The sequence below is a fragment of the Ischnura elegans genome, chromosome 7, assembly GCF_921293095.1.
Source record: "Ischnura elegans chromosome 7, ioIscEleg1.1, whole genome shotgun sequence".
In the NCBI taxonomy this organism is placed as follows: Eukaryota; Metazoa; Arthropoda; class Insecta; order Odonata; family Coenagrionidae; genus Ischnura; species Ischnura elegans.
In genome coordinates this window covers 26343169-26367288 of record NC_060252.1, presented here as the reverse complement: position 1 = coordinate 26367288, position 24120 = coordinate 26343169, and the positions used below count along the sequence as shown (strand labels likewise).

The 24120-nt window shown below is 36.5% G+C and overlaps 2 protein-coding genes across 3 annotated transcripts; one reads left to right on the top strand and one right to left on the bottom strand.

The window, feature by feature from the left end:
* Positions 1 to 664: 664 nt before the first annotated feature.
* On the bottom strand, positions 665 to 6430 carry LOC124161947 (charged multivesicular body protein 2a). Its single transcript, XM_046538218.1, has 5 exons — positions 6336 to 6430; positions 6017 to 6228; positions 5537 to 5712; positions 4488 to 4622; positions 665 to 1511 (listed from the first exon to the last, which is right to left on the bottom strand). The coding sequence occupies exons 2-5, from the start codon at positions 6188 to 6190 to the stop codon at positions 1304 to 1306; spliced, it is 693 nt and encodes a 230-aa protein (XP_046394174.1). The 5' UTR covers positions 6191 to 6228; positions 6336 to 6430; the 3' UTR covers positions 665 to 1303.
* Positions 6431 to 6457: 27 nt separating this feature from the next.
* LOC124161946 (FAST kinase domain-containing protein 1, mitochondrial) lies at positions 6458 to 23893 on the top strand. Of its 2 annotated transcripts, none has more exons than XM_046538217.1 (7): positions 6458 to 9192; positions 14751 to 14901; positions 16153 to 16276; positions 16643 to 16759; positions 19770 to 19857; positions 21502 to 21707; positions 23395 to 23893. In XM_046538217.1, the coding sequence occupies exons 1-7, from the start codon at positions 6923 to 6925 to the stop codon at positions 23427 to 23429; spliced, it is 2991 nt and encodes a 996-aa protein (XP_046394173.1). In that variant the 5' UTR covers positions 6458 to 6922; the 3' UTR covers positions 23430 to 23893. The 2 variants fall into 2 exon arrangements, with proteins under 2 accessions (XP_046394173.1, XP_046394172.1); XM_046538216.1 differs by having other exon boundaries at positions 21502 to 21711.
* Positions 23894 to 24120: the final 227 nt, after the last annotated feature.

Here is a 24120-nt window from a genome sequence, read left to right as displayed (position 1 = left end):
CAACGTGGCGTGCGCTCAAGTGGGGGTGTGGCAGCTTGGTTGGCAGCAGCTACCCATGAACGCAACACTGAATTTTAGCTAAATGAATTTTCATCACTGTCTATTGAATGCTTAGTAGCGACTCTTTACGACACAACATACCTAGGTTTTGCTTGTCTCTCTCATTCACATAAAGTGTAAAATCATACGTAAAACTTTTTCAAAGACATGAGAGTCAAAGTAGTATTCGTGTGTGGTCAAGTGCACACTATGACATTTGACGAAATTGACACCAGGTTATTTGTTTGAAAACATTAAAAGTAAAAAAATGTCAGCGTTGTTGATCGGAAAATAACAAAATGGTGTGCAAAAGAAAAATGCAAATGGTCAATTGACCACCCTTGGTCATTATTATTTTATCAGGGATACCAAAATTTCAGGTGCCACTTAATCATACCTACCCATCTCACTGCAAATCTGAAAACCGAAGAGTAGGAGGCTGAAGCCTTAAAATTAATATTCTGGCCCACATAAATACCTATGAATTATATCAATGAAATACATACATATTAATCTTTATAGTTTTACATAAAGGATTCAGTTGATGCTTTTATGTATCTATTTGTTTCTCGTCTTTGCAGGTGTAGTTTCTCCATATACTAAGAAAATTAATGAGAAAATCAAATCATACTGGTAAATTTTTATTTTACATAACAATATAAATTATTATATTCACCCATTATCTCAAGAATTTACTTACTTTTCATCAGTTATACTTCAATATAAGCATCATGCCTTCAAAATGTTAATTTATACATTATGTACACATATCAAAAAGCCATTTAGTAAAAACAGACCTATTTCAGCAATAAACAATAGGCACTTCATCATGACTGCCAAGCAAATACTGTAGCTAATTCATCATCACCAGTTAAAGTAAACAAATTGTTGCCAGGATTGTCAACATAGTAGAGTGTCACAGTGCATGATAAATAGGTTCAAAAGCCAAAGGTAAATTTGAGAATTCCCCTCCATTAAAAGAAGTTTCAAAATAATGCTTAAGGTTAAATTGTTTTGCACCATTTATGATTGCAGTAAAGTTTTTAACATGCACTCATTTCCATGCCCAATACTGGTAATTTCCCTGCAGCATGGGAATTAATTTAGTTTGCCAACAGATGAAAATTGGCGCATACATCATTTCTACATACATTCGTGAACAACAATCCATCCAAAAATAAAAGGTCAGGATGCTCCTCCACAGTGCGAAGCAACGGCCATATTTTGTAGGGGAATGCACATCACCCAGTCAACCGAGCTGGGATCATTCTCGACGCAGGTTATCTAATCGGGCTTGAAGATCAGCATCAATGTCTGGGCTCTCAGCTCCACCTCCTCCAGCAGCTGCTGCGGCTGCTTGTGGAGTCTTGGTCTTGGAGGCTGCCAATGAATCTGATGCTGTGGGCAAACCTGAGAGCTGATCACTCAGCTGGAGACCCAGTTCATCAAGTACTTGAGAGACAACAGCATCGCTGAAAGCATTGTGAAACCATTAAGTATCGATTTATATTCCATGGTACCATTACAATTGTGCAATTAGAATCTTAAGCTTCCACTGGGATTCAAGCCACTATCCCCTAAACTAAACCGAAGACTATTCCCAAGATTTATCAATAGGATATAGAATAACATGCTTACTCTATCATAACATAGAAATGGTTGGGAAAAAAGAGGTTCATTCTCAGTTTAGAATTAAAACCATAAGATGTTTGCAGCAGTAATAAGATCAAGGAGATTGCACAGAGAAGGCCCTATTCCATCTCACTGAAGTCTGATTTCTGTTGCCACTTCAGTTGCATTTTAATCGGTTAAAAAAACACGCCCACTGTGAGGTGATGAGTGCAATGCGATCTACTTTTTTCCAATATTTTGCAGCGTAATGTTTGCTATTGCGAGGAATAGTATTAGGCAGGTATACAGGAAAATGATTGGAAGGCTTTGAGGATATAAGCGATCACATTCCGGTGGTCCAAAATGAGGCATGTCCCAGCAACCGTGTGGAGGTTCAGATGTTCATACTGGCTAATATCCACCCAGAGAAGGAAGTAGTGGTGAATATGAACAGCTTGAGGAAATGCTAGGTAGAAAAAGTGAGTAGTAAGAGGAGACTAGTCCAGCAAAGTGTAGGAAGGGATTAATGGAAATGAAATCGAGCAATTAGGTTCAGAAACTATCAAGGAGAAAAGGGAGAGGAGATGAACTTTTAATATTGAATACACGATTCAAACATCATCCTCGGTAGAGTTACCCAAGAGACCCAAGGACAAAGGCAGATATCAGTCTGATTACATAATTATAAAACAAAGATTTAGGATGAGAGTACCAGGTTAAGATTCAGACCACAAAATATTTGACATTAATATATTAACTGTGTGGAAAGATAAGTACTTATAAAAGAAGATAAAGAAAGACTGAAGCCATTTAAGATGTGGGAGAGGGGAAGGTGAAATAAACCAAGATAAAAAAATAACAAGCGAGTAATAAACAAGGTTAGTGAAGAGAGGAGAAACTTTAAGATGAGCTACACATGAGACAGAGGGTCTGGATATAGCTAGGTACTGAAGGCATGCAAAGACTGTAAGCGAGAAAAATAAGGAGAAAAATAGTAATATTTATAATAAAAACCAGTGATGGATCCAGGATAGGGACAAGGTGGGGCTAAGTGGTGGGTAACCTCACAGCAGTAGTGGGGGTCTGAACAAAATTACCAATCTATCTAGTGTAAATTGGATACCAAAGGGGGTAGAACTCCCTTAGCCCCCCTCCCATTGATCTGCCACTGGTACGAATGAAAGATAAAAGGTTTCATTTTGGATTGAAATTCAATTTGGAAGGTGGTATAGAGCAAGGGGGGTGAGCGGCAAATGTTGTGCAACCCTACATTTCTCATTCACTGGCACTACAGTCAACAGCATATCAAGTCATATGAGCTGAGTACGCTTCCACTGTGCCTGGGTTTCAAAAGGAAACTTCTCTTAACCCTCCAGCTGTAGTAGTTTCTTTGCAAGTATTCCATTCTGTGCAGGAAAAATTTCCAAGGAAGCCAGAGCCTTCTTTGCACCACGAGGGACAGAGTATGTATACGAACCTTATCCCTCCTGACCCAATAAGGGAGGAATTAGAGTAAATTCAGAAACTTTGGTGATATTAATTTGAAACCAAAAATCTACACAAAAAAACTGAAAGTTTGAAGTTTTTCTGTAATTTTCTTTTCCATTTGATATCAAATGCCAAGGAAATTGGTTGATATTTACCCACATTAATTTTAATTTTTCATGCACCAACATAACTTATCACATTCAGTCACCAGAGTGCATTGAGAGGATAACGGAAGGACAGGCTAGTATCTCAAGGGAATGGAATGCGACCAGTAATAACCAAGGGAAGGACTAGTTTGGGTAACAAGGGAGGGTTGCTGCATGTCCAATTCAAAAAAGAAAAAGTTTGGGCCATAAAGATAGAAGGGTCAGGGAGAGCAGGGAAGAATAGATGGTTGAATGTTCTTACACATTTTTCCCAGTCACCGCCACACTCATGCATGACTGTTTCCAGTTGTTTAAGGGTTAAATTTCCACACGCCTGAGGTTACAGAAAAAGAAATGGAATAGTGTTCGGTAGGACAAAAAGTGGACAAAGTGGGAATGTACAAATAGAGGGATCCACTGAAATGCATGGACATTAAGGGAGAGTCCTGACTAACTGCAATATCTCATCACTGAGCTTGAAAAAGAAAACAGAGGCAGGAGTATATCCAAAGGCAGATATCTAGGGGGGGGTGGGGGGGGCACAGGGGCACGTGCACTCCCCAGACCCTTAAAAATAAGCAAGATTTTTAATACGGTCCCATTATCATGAAGTTCGTTTTGTATTTCAAGGTATCCTTGTGCCCCCCCCAAAACAAAATCCTGGATACGGCCTTGCTTGTGTTCCCCCCCCCCCCCCCCCCCCCCCCCCCAGAAAGAAATCCTGGATCCGCCCCTGAGTATATCTGAATCAAGCATGCCACTCATGGCAGATGTGGCGAGAGGGTAGGAGCCTGTTCACCTTGGTGCCCATTAACTACCATATGCTTGGCTCCCAAAAAACAGGTGCTAACATGTTTAAAGCAGGTGGGAACAGAGTCATGACTGATCCATAGTATCGAATGATCTAATGATAGCTAGATCTTGAAATAAAAAAAGGCCAGAGGATAGAGATTAAAAAATACTTTTTTTACTCCTTAACCTCCACATAAATGTGAAAAGAATCAGGTTGGTAGAGGAGATAGAGGAATATATGTCATCTAATTTTCCTTTGAATGGGCAAGAATCGAAACACATTTCCCTGAAACAATTTTTTTATCAACTGATGGGCTCCTGTTATCAAATTTGATGGTCTAGGTGTAACTTATAAGCTTTATTATGACATACTTAAAAGTAAGAGCAAACCCAGATCTAGCGAATACATACCTTTCTTCTTCATCTCCCTCATCTTCCATTGCATCATCAATCGCATCATTCATCATCTCTTCCTTCATGTCCATTATCTCAGATTGCTTTTCAAATTCATGCAAAATCCTTTGAATTTGGGGTAGATTCAACTGCCTGCAAATTCAATCATAAGTTATCTAAAACAATACTTTATTACTTTAATGGTACTGTCTGTCAGCGTACAGACAAACAGTGCATCACTTGATATTTACACTTTTCCTGGAGTAGTTTTTTTATTTATTTTAACATGTATTAAACGAGGTCAAGATAAGAAAAAAAATAGATATTTACACTGCAACTATATCATCGTACAATTAAAAACAATTTACTCTATGATTAAGGCTAATTTTCAAGTTAAACAATTGAGAACCTGGGTATCATTGCAGCGTTAGAGGTCTCAGTTCTTATGGAAAAACTTACAGAGTGAAATTTAAATGAATGAAGAACAGGCAGGCAATTTCAAAAATGCCTGTTGAAAAATGTAAAAAAGCGGGATGACTTGCACTCTAATTACATTCAGATCCTCAATTAAGTATCGAGAGAGGGAAGTATAGCTTTGGATGGGAGTAATATAACATATGCAGTATCAAAACCCACGAATTTAGTTGTACATAAAAAAATTAATTCCTAAAAAAATATGAATTGTATTTATTACTAAAATGATTGTATTTAATCAAACTGAAACTAAAGATAATGAAGTATTTGAAAAAACCAACACAGCACAACTGAATACAGGCCAGTAAATACACAAGCATGGTATGCATGACCTCTGTTGAAGAGGAGGCCAAACTGCAATGGATAAGACATATAGGCCAGGATGTTTTTGTGTTCTATTAAAAAGAAAATCTTCAGAAACAAATGCATTCAAAATCTATTATGTAAGTCCTCTGCGGAATCTACGAAAAAAATACACTGTCAAAAGTTAAATACAATAGATACGAAGTTTACAGACCACTCAGATTAATCCATAACATTCAAGCCACGGATGGATCCCGCATATATCGAGTGATCATCTCTGTAGTACTCACTTGTTCATATTTTGCATAGCTTTGGTGACTCCTTTCATGGCCTGTGCCATTGCATTCTGTGATCTCAATGTCTGTATTTTCAGCGATACAGCCTGAATATTAGCTTTCATTAGCATAAACTTCTTGCAGTATCTCCGGGTTCGGACTAAGTCTTTGGCCATAATCTTGACTGCTTCCTAAGGAGGTAAACCAAAGCAAAATTCAAGGATTTTAAGGTTTGGTATAAATTCTACTTTTCTCACAGCAGTGGTTTATAAGTGAGGCTCTAACAGCTACAAGGAGGCAATAATTGATGACCTTCATGGTCAATAACGCTGATAGAAACTATCATTTGATGAATGATGTAAAGGGTTGATAAAGCAAGGGGAGCAAGGGTATTTAAATTCCTCAAATCAAGCGCTAACAATTCACCCGCGTAAATACTAGGTATACAATCGTTAACATAGAATTCAACCATGATAAAATTGAAGTCACACATACCATCTGCCCTTCTTTGGCCATCTTTTTGATATCGTTGATAATTTTCTTTTCTTGCTGTTCCATTTGAGCTTTTTCACGGTCAAGATCCCTCATGGCTTTGTTAAGGGCTCTCTGGTTTTTCCTGAGCATCTCTTCTGGAGTCATTCTCCGGCCAAAAAGCCATTCTAGAGGCATTTTCAATTCAATTCCTGAAACGTCAGCCCTAAATGGAACTGTCAAGTCAAGCAGACGTTAATTTTTTTATGAATTACTATCAAAGCCGCAAATTACAAATGACCGATGTAATTTCAGAATACTATCACAGCCAAAAAAAACTCACTGTTTATCAAAATTATGACTTCGAATCTCTGTGACTAATCCAAGCAAAACTAGAAAACCACACCTCTTTTGTTTACTGGAGAGATATCATATGAATAACGATAATACGACTATGATGGAAGTCGAGCGAAAAGATGACCACCGGCAAAAGTGCGAATTTAAATGGAGTGAAGTGAAGTGACGGAAGTGACATTCAGGAATTCTTACTTCTCGTTTCGAAGTGAATCTAAGAATTACAAATCGTATTTAAGAGACCATTACTAACAATTGTAAAGGTTGGGGTATTTTGAGGCTGTGTCAATTAGTCATTACAAGATATGAAAGTTGGTTTGTTGTGGCCATCGCAAATGAAGGTAGAGGGTAGGTTTTTATTTATCGTAGTAAATTTTATGGTGACTAACATGATTTCAAAGAGAGCAGATTTACTTAGCCACTCCTTCAAGTGTGTAGGATAGAATTATTTAAGATTTGGCGAAGAAGCTTACTCATTATTCCCATGTTGTCATGCCCTTGAATTCTTTCGAAAGCGTCTTGTTTTGGTACCGTTAATGTGTTTAAAGTTGTAATTAGTTTGAATTATTATTGAAAATGGTTTGCTGCTTTACTAGAAGCCAGTTATTCAGGAGTGTAATTCCTTGTAAATCTGTTTGGGAGACATGGCAAGTGAAAGGCTGTGGGAGGAATAATGTGAAATACCTCTCTAGTAAGACTTTTCTCAATGGAATTTATAATATCAAATATTGCCGTAATTCATGGAAAATTTTAAAGCCTTTCGTCAATAAAAGTGATCCATTGACTAAATACTTATCTTGTCGCTCGTTGAGCGATGGTGGACATGATTCGGAGAGTGATTCTGAAGGAATGGAAGATTATCTTGAACCATCGTCTACACCCGGTGGTAAAGAATCTGTTCACGATATTTTACGCCCCAATCATGATGATCCTGTAATACAAAGACTAATTTCTGCCTCATCGGTTGAAGAAGTGTTGAATGTAATTAAAGAAAACGAGGCCAGAATCAAACCCATTCATTTGGTTCATTCTGTGTTGTCTCTTTGGGATTTGCAGCTTAGCAGTATAATGTTGTGCGAAAAACCTTACATCGGTGGGCCTTCTCATATTGTATCTGAGACTTTCGTAATGGAATTGCTATCGCAAGATGGCACAAAGAGGTTGTTGGAGCTGTTGAAGGACAATTGTGAAAATATGAGTCCTGATGAGCTAGCTTGTACTACTTTATACTTAGGCAAAATGGGATTCTCAGACATTGACATAAGTGATGTTAGTTGCTCTCAATTATTGAACTCGGTCGTTAGGAAGTTTTATAGCGTGAGTGAAAACAAGCTACACACTTTTTCCCTACCATCCCTATCAAGACTCGTGGCAGGTATGAGGTTTTGGAGACATGCAAAGCCAGTTGTTTTCCAAGATAGTTCGTTTCATAGCCCTGTTCAGAACAGAGTGCTTCAGTGTTTGGACAGTTGCTGTAGTGCCGAAGACTTCAGGCTCATTACCATTTGCTTGGCACATATTAGACCCATGATTGAGCTATCTGCATTACATAAGTATAAAAAAATCACCGCAGACTTAATTTCTCAAAACATCTTTGGGCCTACTGAACTGCGCCCTGTTCTTAGGGCAGCGGCTTTTTTAAATTTACCGCATTGGTCTCATTTGAATATAGACCTTATGCGTACGCTATTACTTCTTCTACAAAATAAAGTTAAAGAACTAAAACCATCAGACGTTGTTTTACTGAATCATTTATTGCAGAGCCAATTGGAGCCGTCTGCATTAATAGGAGAGGTGCAAGAAGTTGCTACAGGGTTACTGAAAGAAAAAAATCATGAAGTGCCTGTGATAGAATTATTGTCCTGTCTGATTCAGTGGGTACCTCCATCGAATAAAAAGTATTTTGAAGATACTGTGCTAGAATTCATTTGTAGTTCGCTTAGCCCTCGGCTTCTACCTGTTACCTTCTCTGTTTTGAGAAATTTGAAAACATCCAATGTTACCCTTTGTGATGCATTTTGGAGTCGCACGTTAGATTTTATCAGAGCAAAGCCATCTATGCAGATTGGAATCCGTCTTCTCAGGTTCTGTCACTGGTACATGCACTTTAATAATAATTTAGCAGGAACTTACCACCATCATGGCTTTGAAATGAGTATCTCAGAGATGCTTCTTCACAATATACCTAAGTGGGACAACCCTTCATATGTTGCTCGTGGAAGTTCGTTTATAATTGCATATTCCAAAAGAAGTTCAGTGGATTCCATTTTGGACATTACTAACAGACTTATTGGACTTATCCCAGAGTACAATGCCAATGACTGTTTCATGGTATCTCATGGAATGCGTATTGCTATTGGAGCAAACAGAAACTCCCACAAGAACAACAAAAATGTATCATGGTTGTGGTCACAGTTGGCCAGAAAACTTGACTATTGGTCCGAGGAGCAGCTCAAAAAGCCTAATATCAGCTTGCGAGAAGTGAATCAGCTGATGAAGGCTTACATTGAGCGAAAGGCATTCAATGAGAAAGGATCTGTTATACAGGATCATATTGCGAAAAGTTATGATAATCTTTTTAAAGTGCATCAAATAGGTGCTGACCCCCTGACTGGAAGAGTATCTGGCTTATCATCACGTAGTATTCGAGATAATTGTTCCATCATGATCGGATGTGGGTGGTTGTTCCCTGAAGTCGTTGAATCGATGTGCAAATACGTAATCCAAAATGGGTCGAATATGACTGGGGAGACAATTGACAGGGTTGTACAGCTTATATTTCTCCTTAACCACTGGCCCACGGATGGGCCTCTGTTCTATGAAGCGGTGGCACAGGTTTTGGATCGGTAAGTTTATTTTTTGTTGCCTTCTTGCTTAATTTAATGTTTTTATGTACCTTCATATACTTTGATTATATTGATATTTTTAAAAGTTAAATTGTGGCCTCATTAATTAGGTTAAAATTCTATACTAGAACTGTAACTAAGGCGTACAAGAATTTTAGACAAATGTCCATGAGTTGAATACTTCTAAAACTCATCATGCATTCATTGATGAACTTAATATGATATGATACTTTAATGAAAATTTGACCATGTAATGAAAAATCATTATGAATGAAAATATAAAGTAAATTTATTTGAATTATTTAGTTATTTATTAGATTTTAATTGATTCTCTCACAAATGTGGCACATAAGTGTTTAGAGTATGCATTTCAATTAGTAGAATATTCAGGTTTTTTTAATCACCTATAATAGGTGAACTACCTGATAGCGTAGGAATTTATGCTATCAGAGTGGTCAATTTTAACTTTACATGAGAAAGTCTGTGCTGAACCTCTGTAGTTGTTGAATGATCTACCTCCATATTGGATTGGATCCATGTCTAATCATCGAGAAATTTTTGAGAATGACACAATCGTCTTGAATTTTGATGAAATTTTTGTCACTAGCTATTATCTCCAATTTAATAACCCGCATGTGAAATACTTCTGCTCTCACCCTCATAGATTGCAAGATATGATGAGTCAAAGTTTGGGAAGTTTGCTTTGAAATGGCAGCAGTGGCATTCAACTGAGTGAAATGCAAAAGATGAAATTTCACAGCAGAGTAACTAATCGGCATATCATCATGAAATTTTTACATTTAATCCATTATAATATTCCAAAGAAATGAACATTTTTCATTGCTTCACTAGACGCTATTTAGTTATTAGTTTTAAATTAACTAAGTTTCTTTTTTAGCTCAAAAGCATTTCTTCATATTTTCACCATTATCACCCAAAGGGAGGGAAGTCAAATTCTCATATTTGTTTACATTGTGCTGTAGTATGTGCTCTAATTGATCGTGAAATAAAAATATTGGTTCTTTGACTGCCACTATGAAAATTTCAGTTTTTACTTTCTTTCCACATGACTGACACAATTTGTATAGATCCTTAACATGACGATATCAAATGCAATCCTCCATGAAAAACTTTGTTAAATAATGGCTAGTGAATGACAAACATTAAATCTAATTTTAATGATTGTATTTATTGTTGATTAGTAAAAAAAGTAACACTTAATATGTAACACTAAGCTCAAGGTACTAGAAGGGAAAAGAATCCCACTGTTCAAGCAACTTTGGACAGCAATGCAGCCATTAATTGATTATTACATGTTTTAAGCTCCTGAAAAGTGTTTAATTAGCATTTATTAGAGCCAAATTCTACTTTATATGATAAATAAATTATTTATGTTGTACAAAAAATTCGTGAAACTTGCCTCAACCTATGGTGACTTGTATCATGCTGTATTTTCATACTCGAAAATCTGTTTGATCTATCACTTTCACTGAAGCAGAAAAGAATGTCAGAGCCCTTGGTAATGAGGGAGGAGAGACAGCAGATGACATTTTGTATAGAGATAAGTAAATGTCCTCCTCCTATTGCAAAGCCCAGTGAAACAATTTTACCGGACCATGAGGGTGCACAAAATTTTACTATGACATGTACCTCCTCTTCATGCATAGATATTATTGTGCCAAAGACCAGTTATCATCATAGGCACATGCAGTTTATGAGTTTGTTATTACTTGTGACAGTGTAATTGCAAATGCGGATCAGCCATCCACAAAATGTTATCAATGCAAAAGCTTTCAACTCAGCTGATCCTTTAAGGTCCTATGGAGTTTTTAGACATAGGCATGAAATGACGAAACCCACATTAGACAGGAAATGTTTTTGCTTTGAAGAATGTGCATTGTAACTTTTAATGTGTTTCCCATAGCCCAGAAAAATTATAGCTTAACTTTGCATTAATGGAATCTAATCACTATTTGAGTTGAGTGATGAATTTTCACATGCACATCAGGTTGAATTGCCTGCAACTACATACATGAATTTCAATTGAGTTTTGGAGTAAATGTTTAAAAAAATTCCTGATCACGTGAAAAATAGTAATTGATGGACAATTAAAGGCTTCACTAGATGATGTTGAGTTGAAGGTGTATATTTACGCCTAAAATCAGCATCGGTGATATTTATTTTTTTAAATATGACTTTCCTATGAATTTTTAATATTGACCACAGGTGGGTTCATGATGGTGTGTATGGGTCGAATAAGATGGTGTATATTTACACTTAAAATCAACATCGGTGATATTTATTTAGAAAATATGACTTTCCTATGAATTTTAATGCCTTCCAAGTCTCTGTTGTATTTTCTGCAGAAAGAATGGATATCCAAATCCATAAAATGGAAATCATATGTCCACTCTTACTTTTGAATATCCCTGTAATTGGCTTTTACAGCTCTCTATCTTCATAAAATTTTATGGCCAGTATATTTGCTTGCCCTCTGCACGCTGCAGTCATTTCCTAAAAGAAAACTGTCCCTTCTGCTGTTACTTTTGTGGTAACCTCACAAATATCACTAGCCCTATATTCAGCATAAAACTAAACTCATCTAATATAAACTCACCCATCTGTGGTCATTGTCTTTAATTATAATTCCATCTCATCCTCATTTGTTGTGAGTTTCAGCCAGGGGTCTGGGGTGATTGGGGGCTCTCCGATGGAGCTCATGATGAGCCTCGACGAGAGTTTTTGGTGGTCCTCCCCTGGAAAATTTTAGAAAAAAATGGATTTTGACACTATTCTGCCTTTTTTAAAACTAGATAAAAGTTGATTAAAAATATAGCAATTTTGTAAGAAATACTATGAAAAGTGAGAATTACACAGCTTTTAAAATTTAATGAAATATTATGGTTCCATTTACTGAATTTGTTCCTTGAAATTATACTGAAATCTAAAATACCTCAAAAATAAACTTTTCAAATAAACCTTTCATAAAAGTAAATTAAAAAAGAAGAACTTTGTGCTTTCACATTAATATTTATTCACGACCATGGTTTCAACGTTAGACGTCATCATCAGGTGAACTCTACAGAGGTCCATCACATCCTTTTATACCAGGCTAGGAGGGGTAGGGAGGAAGGTAATTAGGTTGAACGGATTGGTCAACAGAGAAGAGGGAGGGGGAAAAAAACTTGGTCATATGGTATGAAAGAAGTTAGGGGGGAGGAGGCTCCCTTAGGGAGGGCGTGGCAGGTGGAGGGGGGGTGGTTCAGGTGAAAGAGAGGCCGTAGAGTTCGTCATGTCATTAGCCCAGGAATTTAGGAGTGGGAGGCTTAAAAGAGGGGAGTGGTAGTCATACAAAAATTTGTTTACAATGTTGTCATTGGAACGTACGTGCTGCAAAATTTCCATTTGTTCCAAAGCGTCTAATCTAGGTCCTTTAAGTTCATAATGAAGCACTTCAAAAACAAAATCACTTTGATGATTGTTATCTAAAAAATGTATAGCAAATTGTGAAGTAGTCTTTTTATTTCTCTGGCAGGCTTGATGTTCTTTCACCCGCTCTTGAAATTGTCGCCCCGTTTGCCCAACATACACCGCGTTGCATTCACATTTTAGTCTATATACCCCACTCCTTTCTTCTCTTGGGATGGGATCTTTTGTGAGGGAAAGAATGTTCTTGAGGTTGGATTTATTGTGAAACACAACTTTAATTTTATCCTTAGGCACCTTTTTGTATATCTTCGGCCCGATGTCCTTTAAAAAAAGGATTCTACGCCACTTGGCCGTGGATTCTTGTCGCGTTCGGGATCCATAGATTTCTCCCACTGCTTGTTTTTTTAATTGTTTCCGATATAAGCTATCAATTAACTGTTCGTTGTATTCGTTATTTTTAGCAATTAGTTTAATTGTGTTTAATTCCTCATTGAACTTGGCAGGGGACATCAGAATATGCAGCAACCTATGTAACATGCTGTGAAAGGCTGATAACTTCTGAGAAAAACAATGTCTTGAACTGAAGTGGATCACTTGGTCCGTATAGGAGTTTTTCCGAAAGACTGAAAACTCGAGGTGATTGTTGACCTTAGTGACTTTAAGATCTAGGAAGTTGAGAGAGTTATTTTCTTCTATTTCGTAAGTGAAATTCAAATTGCGGTCCAAAGAATTAAAAAAAGATAGGAACATTTGTAGTTGTCTTATTGAGCCAGTCCAAATACAAAACACATCATCTACATATCGATGCCAGGATAGCACATTTTTGGTCTGTGGATTATTGGGGGAAAACAGGTTCCTTTCGAAAAAGTCCATATACATGTCCGCCAGGAGAGGGGATAAAGGAGAGCCCATGGCCAATCCATTGGGCTGTTCATAAAATACACCGTTAAATTTGAAATAATTTTGAGACACACAAATCTTCAATAGATCACACAAGGCACTTATAATGGGAGCTGCCACACGTTTCTGGACGAGAATAGATTCTGCTATGTCTACGGCTTCTTTGGGTGGGACACAGGTGAAGAGATTGCACACATCGAAAGACATTTCATAAAAGCATCTGGGTCTCTTATATATTGTCTGACAGGGGTGCAGCTAAGAATTAAGGCTAGGGGGGGTGTTAGGTGCAACTAATACTTAGAGGTGTGGGGGTATTGCATATCTGCTAGGGTAAGCAGGAGTTGTGGGGGCCCTCCTTCAGAAAAAATTTAAGGATAATGGTTCAAAATGGCAAGTTTTATGGCTTTCAGAGAGATATTTGATTAATCCTAACACTATTCTATAAGTAATACTTATCCAATTAAGTAAAATGGATTAAACTCAAAAATTTCTGTGAGCTCTGGGGGGGGGTTTATCCCCCAAAACTCCCCCCTCTCTGCACCACTGCCTTCTGACACCTTTATTTATTTTTTTATACAATCTTTTTACACTGAGTATATTGTAAATAAATCAACTAATGAAAACGTACAATTTTATAGTTGGAAGAAACTTTGGTGTAAGTAATCTGAGTTTTTTTTGTAACACCTTTCGTATATGCTTCATGATAGATGCGAGTGTTGTGAGGGGACCCCTAAGTTCGGCACCCTCGGTGATCACTGACCTGCCGATCTGGCCAGATCACCCCTGATTTCAGCTCTAAATGTTTTTATTTAATTATCAATTTAATTTTGTAAATATGTCTTTGGTTGAATTTTATTATATCTATGTATTATGTTTACTATCAATATTTATGTCCTCATTGGTTTATGTATGAAGTTTTCTTCTAAATATTATTAAATGAGACATTGCAATATTTCCACTTATAGTTTTATTCTTCCATAACCCGTTTCGTCGTTAAAAACGACATTATCAAGTATGTCTATACTTGATAATGTCGTCTTTACACACTTGATAATGTCGTTTGTAACGACGAAACGCGTTGTGTAAGAATAAATCTATAAGTGGAAATATTGCAATGTCTCATTTTAATAATATTACGAACTTCCACCACATTGTGCCTAACATCACACAAGATTTTCTTCTAAAAATTGATTGGCATGAATAATTTTGTGACTTTCCTTGTGTTTCAGGGATAAAGAAAGAATCTCAGGATTGAACTTGATTCAACTTTCCCTTGGGCTATGCCTTTTCAACTATTTGCCAAAGTCCCTGATCCATTATATTTTTGCTGTTGATTTCCTGGAGAAAATTGATGATGAAATAAAATACTGTTATGCCAAGGTAATCAATAGGTAAATTTTTAATAAATTGGAACCATCCATGTCAATATCCGTTTTTTTTAATAATTAGTAAAAAGGCGAATATTAAACTGATACATTTGAGTATTCAGACTAGTGGTAGTTGTATTTATAATATGTGTGGTAATTGGTAAATTTCCGTGGAAGGTTAGTAAGAAACAGGGAAGCCATGGATTTTAATCATTAACTGAGTCTTGGTAAGAACTTGTTGTAGGGTGCTTCTCATTTATCAGGAAATAATGTTATACCTTACTAAGGCCACAACATTTGTTTTGATGCAAAACATTTAAAATTTTGGCTAATATGCCGTGTTACTAATATCAGCAAATACTGTTATCAGAAAGTGAAAATTTTCCCCAAAAATAGGTCTTTTTACAGTTGAAGTGTCATTTGCTTGGCCTATTGCTGGGCATTTCTAATATGTATCAGCGTGTATAAACCAAGCATGCTTAGAGGTGCATATTATCTGTGATGTACTTGGTTGATCCATTCTAATAAATATTGCTGTTTTATCGTACGAGGAAAATATCTTATGGAGGTTGTGACACTCCTAAACAGTTTTAGGAACTTCTAAAATTTGAATTTGAAGAGACTTTATCTGAGAGTTTACATTTTAAGACCCCATAATCCTATTACTAATGTTGAGGGAGATATGTTTTGTTGGAAATAAGTTTTCTTGAAATTTGTGGTCTCTCTCTACTAGTTATCTATTCCTAGATGCTCATAAATAAATTTGGGTTAATAACTGTCATAAATGTTGAATGATCATCATCCAATAATTTTTGCGGAACCCAATCCGAAGATCAAAGTTATATTTGTGATTGGAAGTTCTTGTTTGGTTACTGGTGTAGGCTACTATTTTTCTGTCTATGTTAACCCTTTTGCTGCTTCAATAGATTTTTCATCGGTTCCATTATTTTGCCTATTATCCAGAAAAAAATGAATTGAATCATTCATTTGACGTCACTGAATGTCGCCGCACGAATGGACGTAGTTCCGCTATAATTTCGAGCAGATGACAGCACCTACGACCGAAGGGAGGGTTTTTCGAAAACGTAGATATTTACCCGCATGTCGTGTTGAAAGGAAAAGTTTTTTGAAAGTCGTGGAATATCCCCGCATGTCGCAGGCAATAACCATAATGTTTTTTGCGGGTATTCCCGCTTGTAGCAGCGAAAGGGTTAATATATATTTTCTGTCTATGTTAATATGTATTGTTTGTTTACCTTTCCAGGCCTTCTACCCTTTACGGGTCCGCCATAGTCTAATGGAACTGAACCGTGCTGTATGTTTGGGATATCCGGAAGCTGATATTCCATGGTTTCATGCAAATTACTGCCAAGGAATTATTAGCATGGGTAGGTCACTTTTGATTGGCATGACAAGTATGAAGAGAAGATTATGCTGTAACATATACTCAATGCTTATATCTTTGTGATATTCCTCCTCAGATAATCCCATTGCCTTCTACTATGTATTTATTATGCATTCTTGTTTACAATACCTTTAATCACTGAGGGTCCTTTCATCAAATTAGACTTATTCTTTGTATCTGATTCCTTTTATTATATTTTCATCTCCTCTGGGGGACTCCAAAGTCTACTGTATTGGTTTTGTGAACTACATTTTACTTACCCAAGTGAAATTGCATTTATGAAAGGCATATTCATTGATCAAAATATATTCTTTGTTTTTCATTACTATCAATATTTTCTTATTGGCAGAACCATCAGCTCGAACTCATGTTCATGAATCCATGTTTGCTGCTCTGTTGGAATTGGTTGGAGGAAGACGAGAGTTGATTCAAGAAACAGCCTATACTCCATATTTTCATAAAATTGGTAGGATAATTTCCTTAGGGATTAGTTATTATTTCTCCTTCTGTCAATGTATTTCATTTTCTGTTTGTGGTCGCTCTCTACTTGTTTAATTTCTAGATGCTCGTTAAAATTTTTGGGCTAATTGCCATCATAAATGTTGAATGAGCATCATCCAATAATTTTAGTGGAACCCAATTAAAAGACCTAAGAATTACATTTGTCATTGGAAGTTTATGTTAGAGATACCATTTATTGTTATTTCATATTTTCTTTTTGAGATTTGGTGATTTAAATTTAATGATAAAAAATATATCTTGGTTAATTTTTATCAATTTTAAGTTTGTAATATCCCATTAAAGAACTTAATCATTTACATTTTTAGAGCTCTTTTCTTTGGATTGGAATATTCATGATGTTAGCAAAATTAAGTCCGAATGCTTGATTTCCAATATGAAGTGGGATATTAATGTGTGCTTAAACTCATTACACATCCTTAAATCAATTTGTGGGGAGTCTGGTGGCCCAGTGGGTTGAGCATTGTGCTCCTAATCAGAAGGTTATGCGAAAAATCCAAAGAGAAAAAAAAATCATTCGGCTTGACCGGGATTTGGACATGGGTTCCCCGTTAGTGCTTTAGCCAGTTAAGATGCCGAGGCGTCATTCTCCCCTGTGGAAATTTTGGAACTATACCAGACTAGGTGTAATGGACTGCTTAGCATATGATGCCACAAGCAGTCCAAATCGTGCGCACAGTGCCACAGCCGGAAAGCAAAACATGAACTTTGACTTCTTTGAGGCTGTCGCTCTTGAATAATTTAAGTATACCGGGAATAGCCACAGTGATAACTTTACGGTTCGAATCCTGGTCTTGGCAAATGATTTTTTTCTCTGTGGATTTTTCCCACAATTGTGCATTGCGGGTGACTCCATAAAGTTATCACCATGGCTAGTCACGGTATACTTAAATCAGAAGGTTCTGGATTTAAATCCCAGGAAAAGCCATTGGGCACCCCTAACAAACTTCTTGAAGTGGCCTTCCTACCCTGAATGTTTGGTATAACATGCCTGTAGCTTCGTTTGGGGTAATCTCTACCCTCACCTATCAAAACCAACCTTTCAGTTGTATCTGTGAGTGAAATTTATTTCCTTAAATGACTCGGTGATAGAAATATTTCAGGTTATTTGATGGTTGTTTGAATTTCCCTCTCTGTGGAACTATTGAAAGTAAACGATGTAAATTTGAAATGCTGCAAAAATCTTTCTCTTGCTATCGTAAAGCACAGATCAAGTAATTTGTTATTTTTCTAAGCTAGAATTAAAGAGGGAAAGTAATCACATTGAAATTTTCTCAAGATCTTATACCACTGACAAACACATTTCTCAATACATGTACTTATTAGGAAGTGAGCATATGATGTATAAGGATTATTTCTTGATTAAACAGTGATATACATCCGAGAGGCTTTGGACTTCCTAGAAAGGCAATACAGAATGAAATCAATGTTACATATATCCTTCCTCTGTTTGCTACTCTCTTTTAAATGTGAATGGCAATGACTTGCATTTAAGAAAGTTAAATTATATTGTGCTCATGGGTTAAGAAGTTACCTAAGACATCACATCATATAATAAAATGCAAAGTTCATGCTTACATGTCCTGACCTTAACTTCATGAATTTTGGTTGCATTAAATCAATTATCCATCTTAATAAAATCGTGATGATTTAGAAAGTGTGCTTTGGGTAAAAATATTTGATGTATCTTCAATAAAACTTCTGCACTTAAAATCTACAGAAAACTGCAAAATATGTACATACTCATTTCTCAGCTCCTGTCTGTCTTTCTTACCTTTTGTTTGTATTGCCAGACATGGATTGGATTTCGATGTTCTTTGGAAGGAGTTTGATGTATGTAATACCAATCTAATTCAGTCGCACCAAATTTTGAATTTTCAAGCATTTTACTGCTCTTTACCTAAGTTAGTAATAAGCCAATTCCTTTTTACTCTGCAGGCTTCTATGCTTCAATTTCTTTCATAATACTGATTACTTAGATTTCAAGTATGAAAACTACCCAATTGGCAAAGAATTACTAAGGTCCCTAGAAATATAATTACAGTAAAACCTCCTTACATCGTAATGGAGGGGACCAAAATTTGGGCAATTTGATGTATGGAGGTTCACTATAGAGAGGTTTTAGTGATAGGCACCATTTTTTCATATCCTTCCCGAATGAAAGGCACTACTGTCTTTTAAACCGTTGTATTTGTGTGTTAAAACACACATGCATGCATCAGCGAACATATATTTATTATGTAATAATTACAGAAAGCAAGCGCTATCGCTTGAGTTTTACCATGATTCGAGAGAAAATGATGTGATCTCTCTCAATTCAACAGTCACTTAAAATGATTGGGATAGTTGGATACCTTTTTTCTTATTTACTGTTAGGTATGCTCTCATATTGAACAAAATGGCCACAACTAATGATTAACGTGAAAATTACAGCATATTAAGGTATATAAGAAAAAAAAAGAGTGAAACATTTATCGCTGAAAATGTCATTCCATGTACGTAATCACGGCTGCATTAATGGTCTCTAGTTGTCTTGGTACGATTTGCGGAGGTAGTTAGGCCGTCTCGGGGGTATCTCCTTGGTATGATAAGTGGAGGTTTTATGATATAAAGAGGTTCACTACAAAGAGGCTTGCCTACAAATTTACACGTAAATCAGACGGGACTCGAGGGGTGGTATGATGTATGGAGGTTTATGATGTAAAGAGGTTCACTACATAGAGGTTTTACTGTAATTCAGATTTTGTTTCAACTGAGCCATACTTTCCATATCATGAATTCTGCTTCATATTGCTTCGTTGTCATCAATTGGCAATTCAGAACAATCATTAGCAATCAATAACAAAGTAATCATTAGCTATCTTTTCTGATCACTTCAGTCCATCTGCAATTGTGTAATGGGTATTTGTCGTTTGTATCATTTGATGCTTCCTAACAAATGTATTTTCACTTTCCAGATTTCCTGCTTGTTTTTGATGAATTTAAAAGACCCATTAAACCTCAATCAATCACACAAAAGGATGTTCTGGAACGAAAGCTGACCAGGTAAGAAAAACCTGTGGATTGATGTTACCACGGGGTCTTTTTTTAATTACCAGCTGAAAGCAAAACTTGCTACCATCGTGGCAAAAAAGGTAGAATGCTGAACTTTGAGCATTTATATGAAATTCTTCCGAAGCTCCATAAGGTCGTGTCGCACTTTCAATGATAAACCTGTGGAAAAGTGCCATCTCTCTTTTCTTTCAATACTTATAGAAAACAATTAGAGTCAAATAATGGCAAAAAACAACTTCCTTGTTGATGACAGGAAAATAAAGAAAAAGAGAAGGGGAGTCATGAAATGGAAATAGTGGCGTTCGATCCAACACTTTGTCACTCCCAATTTTTGTTCTGAATTGTGTTAGCAAATTGTGATAATTTTCTATGTGAAGTAATGTTACGTGTCGTCGCTCTCAAATTTTCTTTGTGAGTAATTGCCGAGGACATTTGTGACTATAATTTGTGATGTTTCTTTGTGAGTAATTACTAAGAATAATTGTGTTTGTAATTTGTGTTAATTAGATTAATGTAAAAAAGCAAATGTTTCAGCATATATGAGGCTCCTCCTTATCTCGTTCAGACTTTTCTTGCTCTATTCTTGCTCTTCATGGAGCTAGCGTTTCTACTTCTTTCCTCCTCCTTTCTTTTTTCTCCTGGAAAGAAAGTCATCTGTGTGTGAGTGACACTGTGTTTGATTGATTTTGATGTGTGCTTGTGTGTGTACTTCTGCCAACAACCAGGCAATTCGTAACAGGGTCTCATTCAGCTGTGAAAATAATCCCAGGCTGTAAACCAAGAAGGGTTAGTTGCAGTGGCATACCTAAGAATGTGATTTGTTGGGGGAGATGGGATGGCCTGGGGAGGGGTCCTCCCCCAGGTAACGGGAAGTCCCGGAAAATTTTTGAAAAATGACATGCCTGGAAATACATACATTTAACATCATTTTGAAACTAAAAATTTAACTTTAAGCAGATGCAGTTATAGTATGTCAAAACTAGACAATTGTTTTATATAATTTTTTTCTTTGGGGAATCTATCTCCTCATCCCCCACCCATAACTATGCCATTGCTTTGTTGGGTCCTGTCAGCCCTAACAAAGGATCTTGTTTTGGCTGTATGCATGCTTGTGTGTGTGTATAAAAGTGTGTGTTGACAATTCTAGTTATGAGGCTGGGACTCGGTCCCTGAATCGACTCTCTCCCCTTACCACAAACCAAAGTAGTGATTTATTTTGTAAGTGGGATGAATGTTGGGAGATATCATTATACGTATGAATTTTTTATTTCATATTGCATCTTAGAAGCCGTAAAACTCAATTCCCCCTTAAGAATCATAATTCCATCATTTCAAGACAGTACACACTGCATTTAAGGGACTTCACAAGCATACCTATGATCGGTATTTTCTACCTCATAAGCAATATTCAGCCAAAAATGCCTGTGTTTATGATTGGAAAGCACCATGGAAAAAGTAGAAATATCCTTGGAAAACCTGGACAGAGAAATTTTTACATTGCCAGGCTGTGGACAGCATGAGTAATCAGAAGTTCCATTATTATATATTGCTTAAAACCAGTGATCTAAACTATCCATTATTGTCAGTAACTGTATGTATTTTTACCCATAATTACTTTTGCTTTTCATTTAATAGGGTGGCTGTGATCATTAGGAAAGATGAAAATTATTGCCGGCATGTAGATAAGCCTGGTCCAATCTTAAAAGGACTGCCACTGCTGCATGAAAGACACCTTCAACTACTTGGTTATGAAGTGGTTGGCATTCCTGTCCACTTCTGGGAATCATTACAAATGGGCAGCCATGAAGCTCGTGTCAAGCATATGACAGGAAGAATATTTGGTGGGTAAGAGAATTTGTTACTTTGAATGACTGTGGACATACTGAAAACTGGAAAATTTTCTTGAAAGAATTAGTCCATAGTTAAACCTTTCATTAAGGTGGAGTGAAATCTCTGTTACACTTTCGTCAGAGATGAAGGAAGAAATTGTAGAATTGCAAAACAATTATTGCTCAGAGTAGAATATTTACATCACAGCATTTTATTCCATCTTTGAGGCAATAGCTAGTATATGGTGGGTCATCCAATGAAGACTCAAATAAATAAGTTAAGATAACTGACAATAAGTTAAATTTGTCGGGAAATATTGTGAAATTTGAGCTTATCTGCCCTAGAATTGAGCGTCTCCAGCTCTATTTGTAATATAGCTGTAGCGTTTTCTCATACAGTGCTGAAAGTAAAATAGACAGGGCTTTAAACTGTTGTGCAACATGGCCTGTTTTAATGAATTTTCAAACCCAATGTTATTAGCTTCATACGCTGATGATGAATATCTGAATACATCCATTCCATTCAATGTACAGCAGACTCCTGATTATCCCGCTGCAGAGTATCCAAGTTGCGAATTATACGTGCATGAGTTTCACACTCCGTCAGTGTTTTCCGCAACTGTTATAAAAAAATAAAATTGGACAGCAAAGCACTGATATTGTTGTATTTTATTACAAGGCTGCATTGGTCTTATCATTTATATTAGAATTCAATTCATAAAATGGAATTATTTATTTACTTGCTGACAAGGAATGTTTCAAATTTACTTAGACTTCTGCTCTAACATTGCAGGAGATGATGAGTGTCGGGGAAAAAGCTCTTCATTAATTTAAAAGATTCTTCAATTATTAATCAATCGTAAATTAAGAAAAATGTTATCTAGGATCTTGATATGGATTTTTCACATTGCAAATGTACAATTATTGGTGGGGAGTCATAAGCAGTTTAATACAGGCCAAGGGAACTGGAGATTTTGTCTCACTCAAGCATGTTAACGTAGCGATCAATCAAGGTGAAATGGGAGAGGGAGGGAATAGTAGCAGTCAAGGCAGAGGGGCATGTGAAAGCAGAGACGAAAGAAGTAGAGATTACATGACGCATAGCCAGACGCTCGCCTGCATAGACAGCTTGCTGTAGTACATGCAGCCAAGGGGATATGAGTAAAATCACGTTATTGAGGCTAAAAAGATCGCGGTCATGTGAAGATTTCAATGAATCTGGGAAGCTATCTAAATTAACAGGCTATGTGCATAAATAATAATGTATTGTTTGATTTACGTAAATTATAAAAATCACAAAAATATAAAGTGAAAGTTTGGATTACCGGTGTTCTCCAATTATTCGTGTCATCTCTCTCCATCATTAGCCCTGATAATCAGGAGTTCGCTGTGCTTGAAACAGTTTGTTCCAATATCCTCTAAACTTTACAGAAGAGCAAATTAGTTGCATCATCTTAAAGAAAAAATCGCTACTAATTCGCTAGGCCATCAAATATCAATGATCAATGATTATTTGATGTAATTTTTTTAGCAATAAATATAGCATGGCATTAATGATTATTAATCCATTGTATATCATGCATTTAATGTACTCCCTTTTTTAGGTGGTCCTTTGAAGTTAAACATGACATAAACTTAGTTACAAATACATAATACTTTTTTGCTTCAAACATATAAATATTTACTATTCTCTTTTTAGGTCAAAATACGGGTATCAGATCAACAGTAACATAGTCCCAGACAAAAGCCAAGATGGTGATTTTCATAGGACATTTACAGGGTCATGGTGCTAAACATTACAGACTTCTACTGAGGCTGGTTAGCATTGTAACTTAGGTCTTGCATAAATGAGAGCACTAGATAATTGGAGAACTTACTGTTCTCTCATGATAGATAACTTACTAACCTCATTTACTGACAGGCCTTGTTATTTCTTCCTATGAGGGAAGGAATGCTAGATCAAGTGCTGGATGCATCGGAAACTCTCTAATGTTGATTAGCCAATTCTATGCATTATGCGGAGGCCTGCCTAGTCTTTCTGCAGCCAAAGATGCTTTATTTATGCCTGTGTCGCTTGAATTGCGGCATCTTTGGAAACTTCGGAATTCTGTATTTATGAAGACTCATTTATTGTGATCTCACATGGTGGTATGTTCTCTGGACTAATTTTGAATAAATATTGTCGTACAAGTTTTTCATTATGGGTATTTAATTTTAAAGGTTGTTGTTATCCTGTTGTATGTTTTCTCTTTGGCCACTTTTTGACAGCTTTATTCCATATGGACACAATGTATTGCGTCAAAATAACTATGGGTTCTTGTGTGTGCTTTCAGGCACATTGAATCCGACCATAGATGGTATGGTGCCTATTTCCATCTAGTGCAGCTCATTACTGTCCCCATAAAAAATGTGTACGGACTCCAAG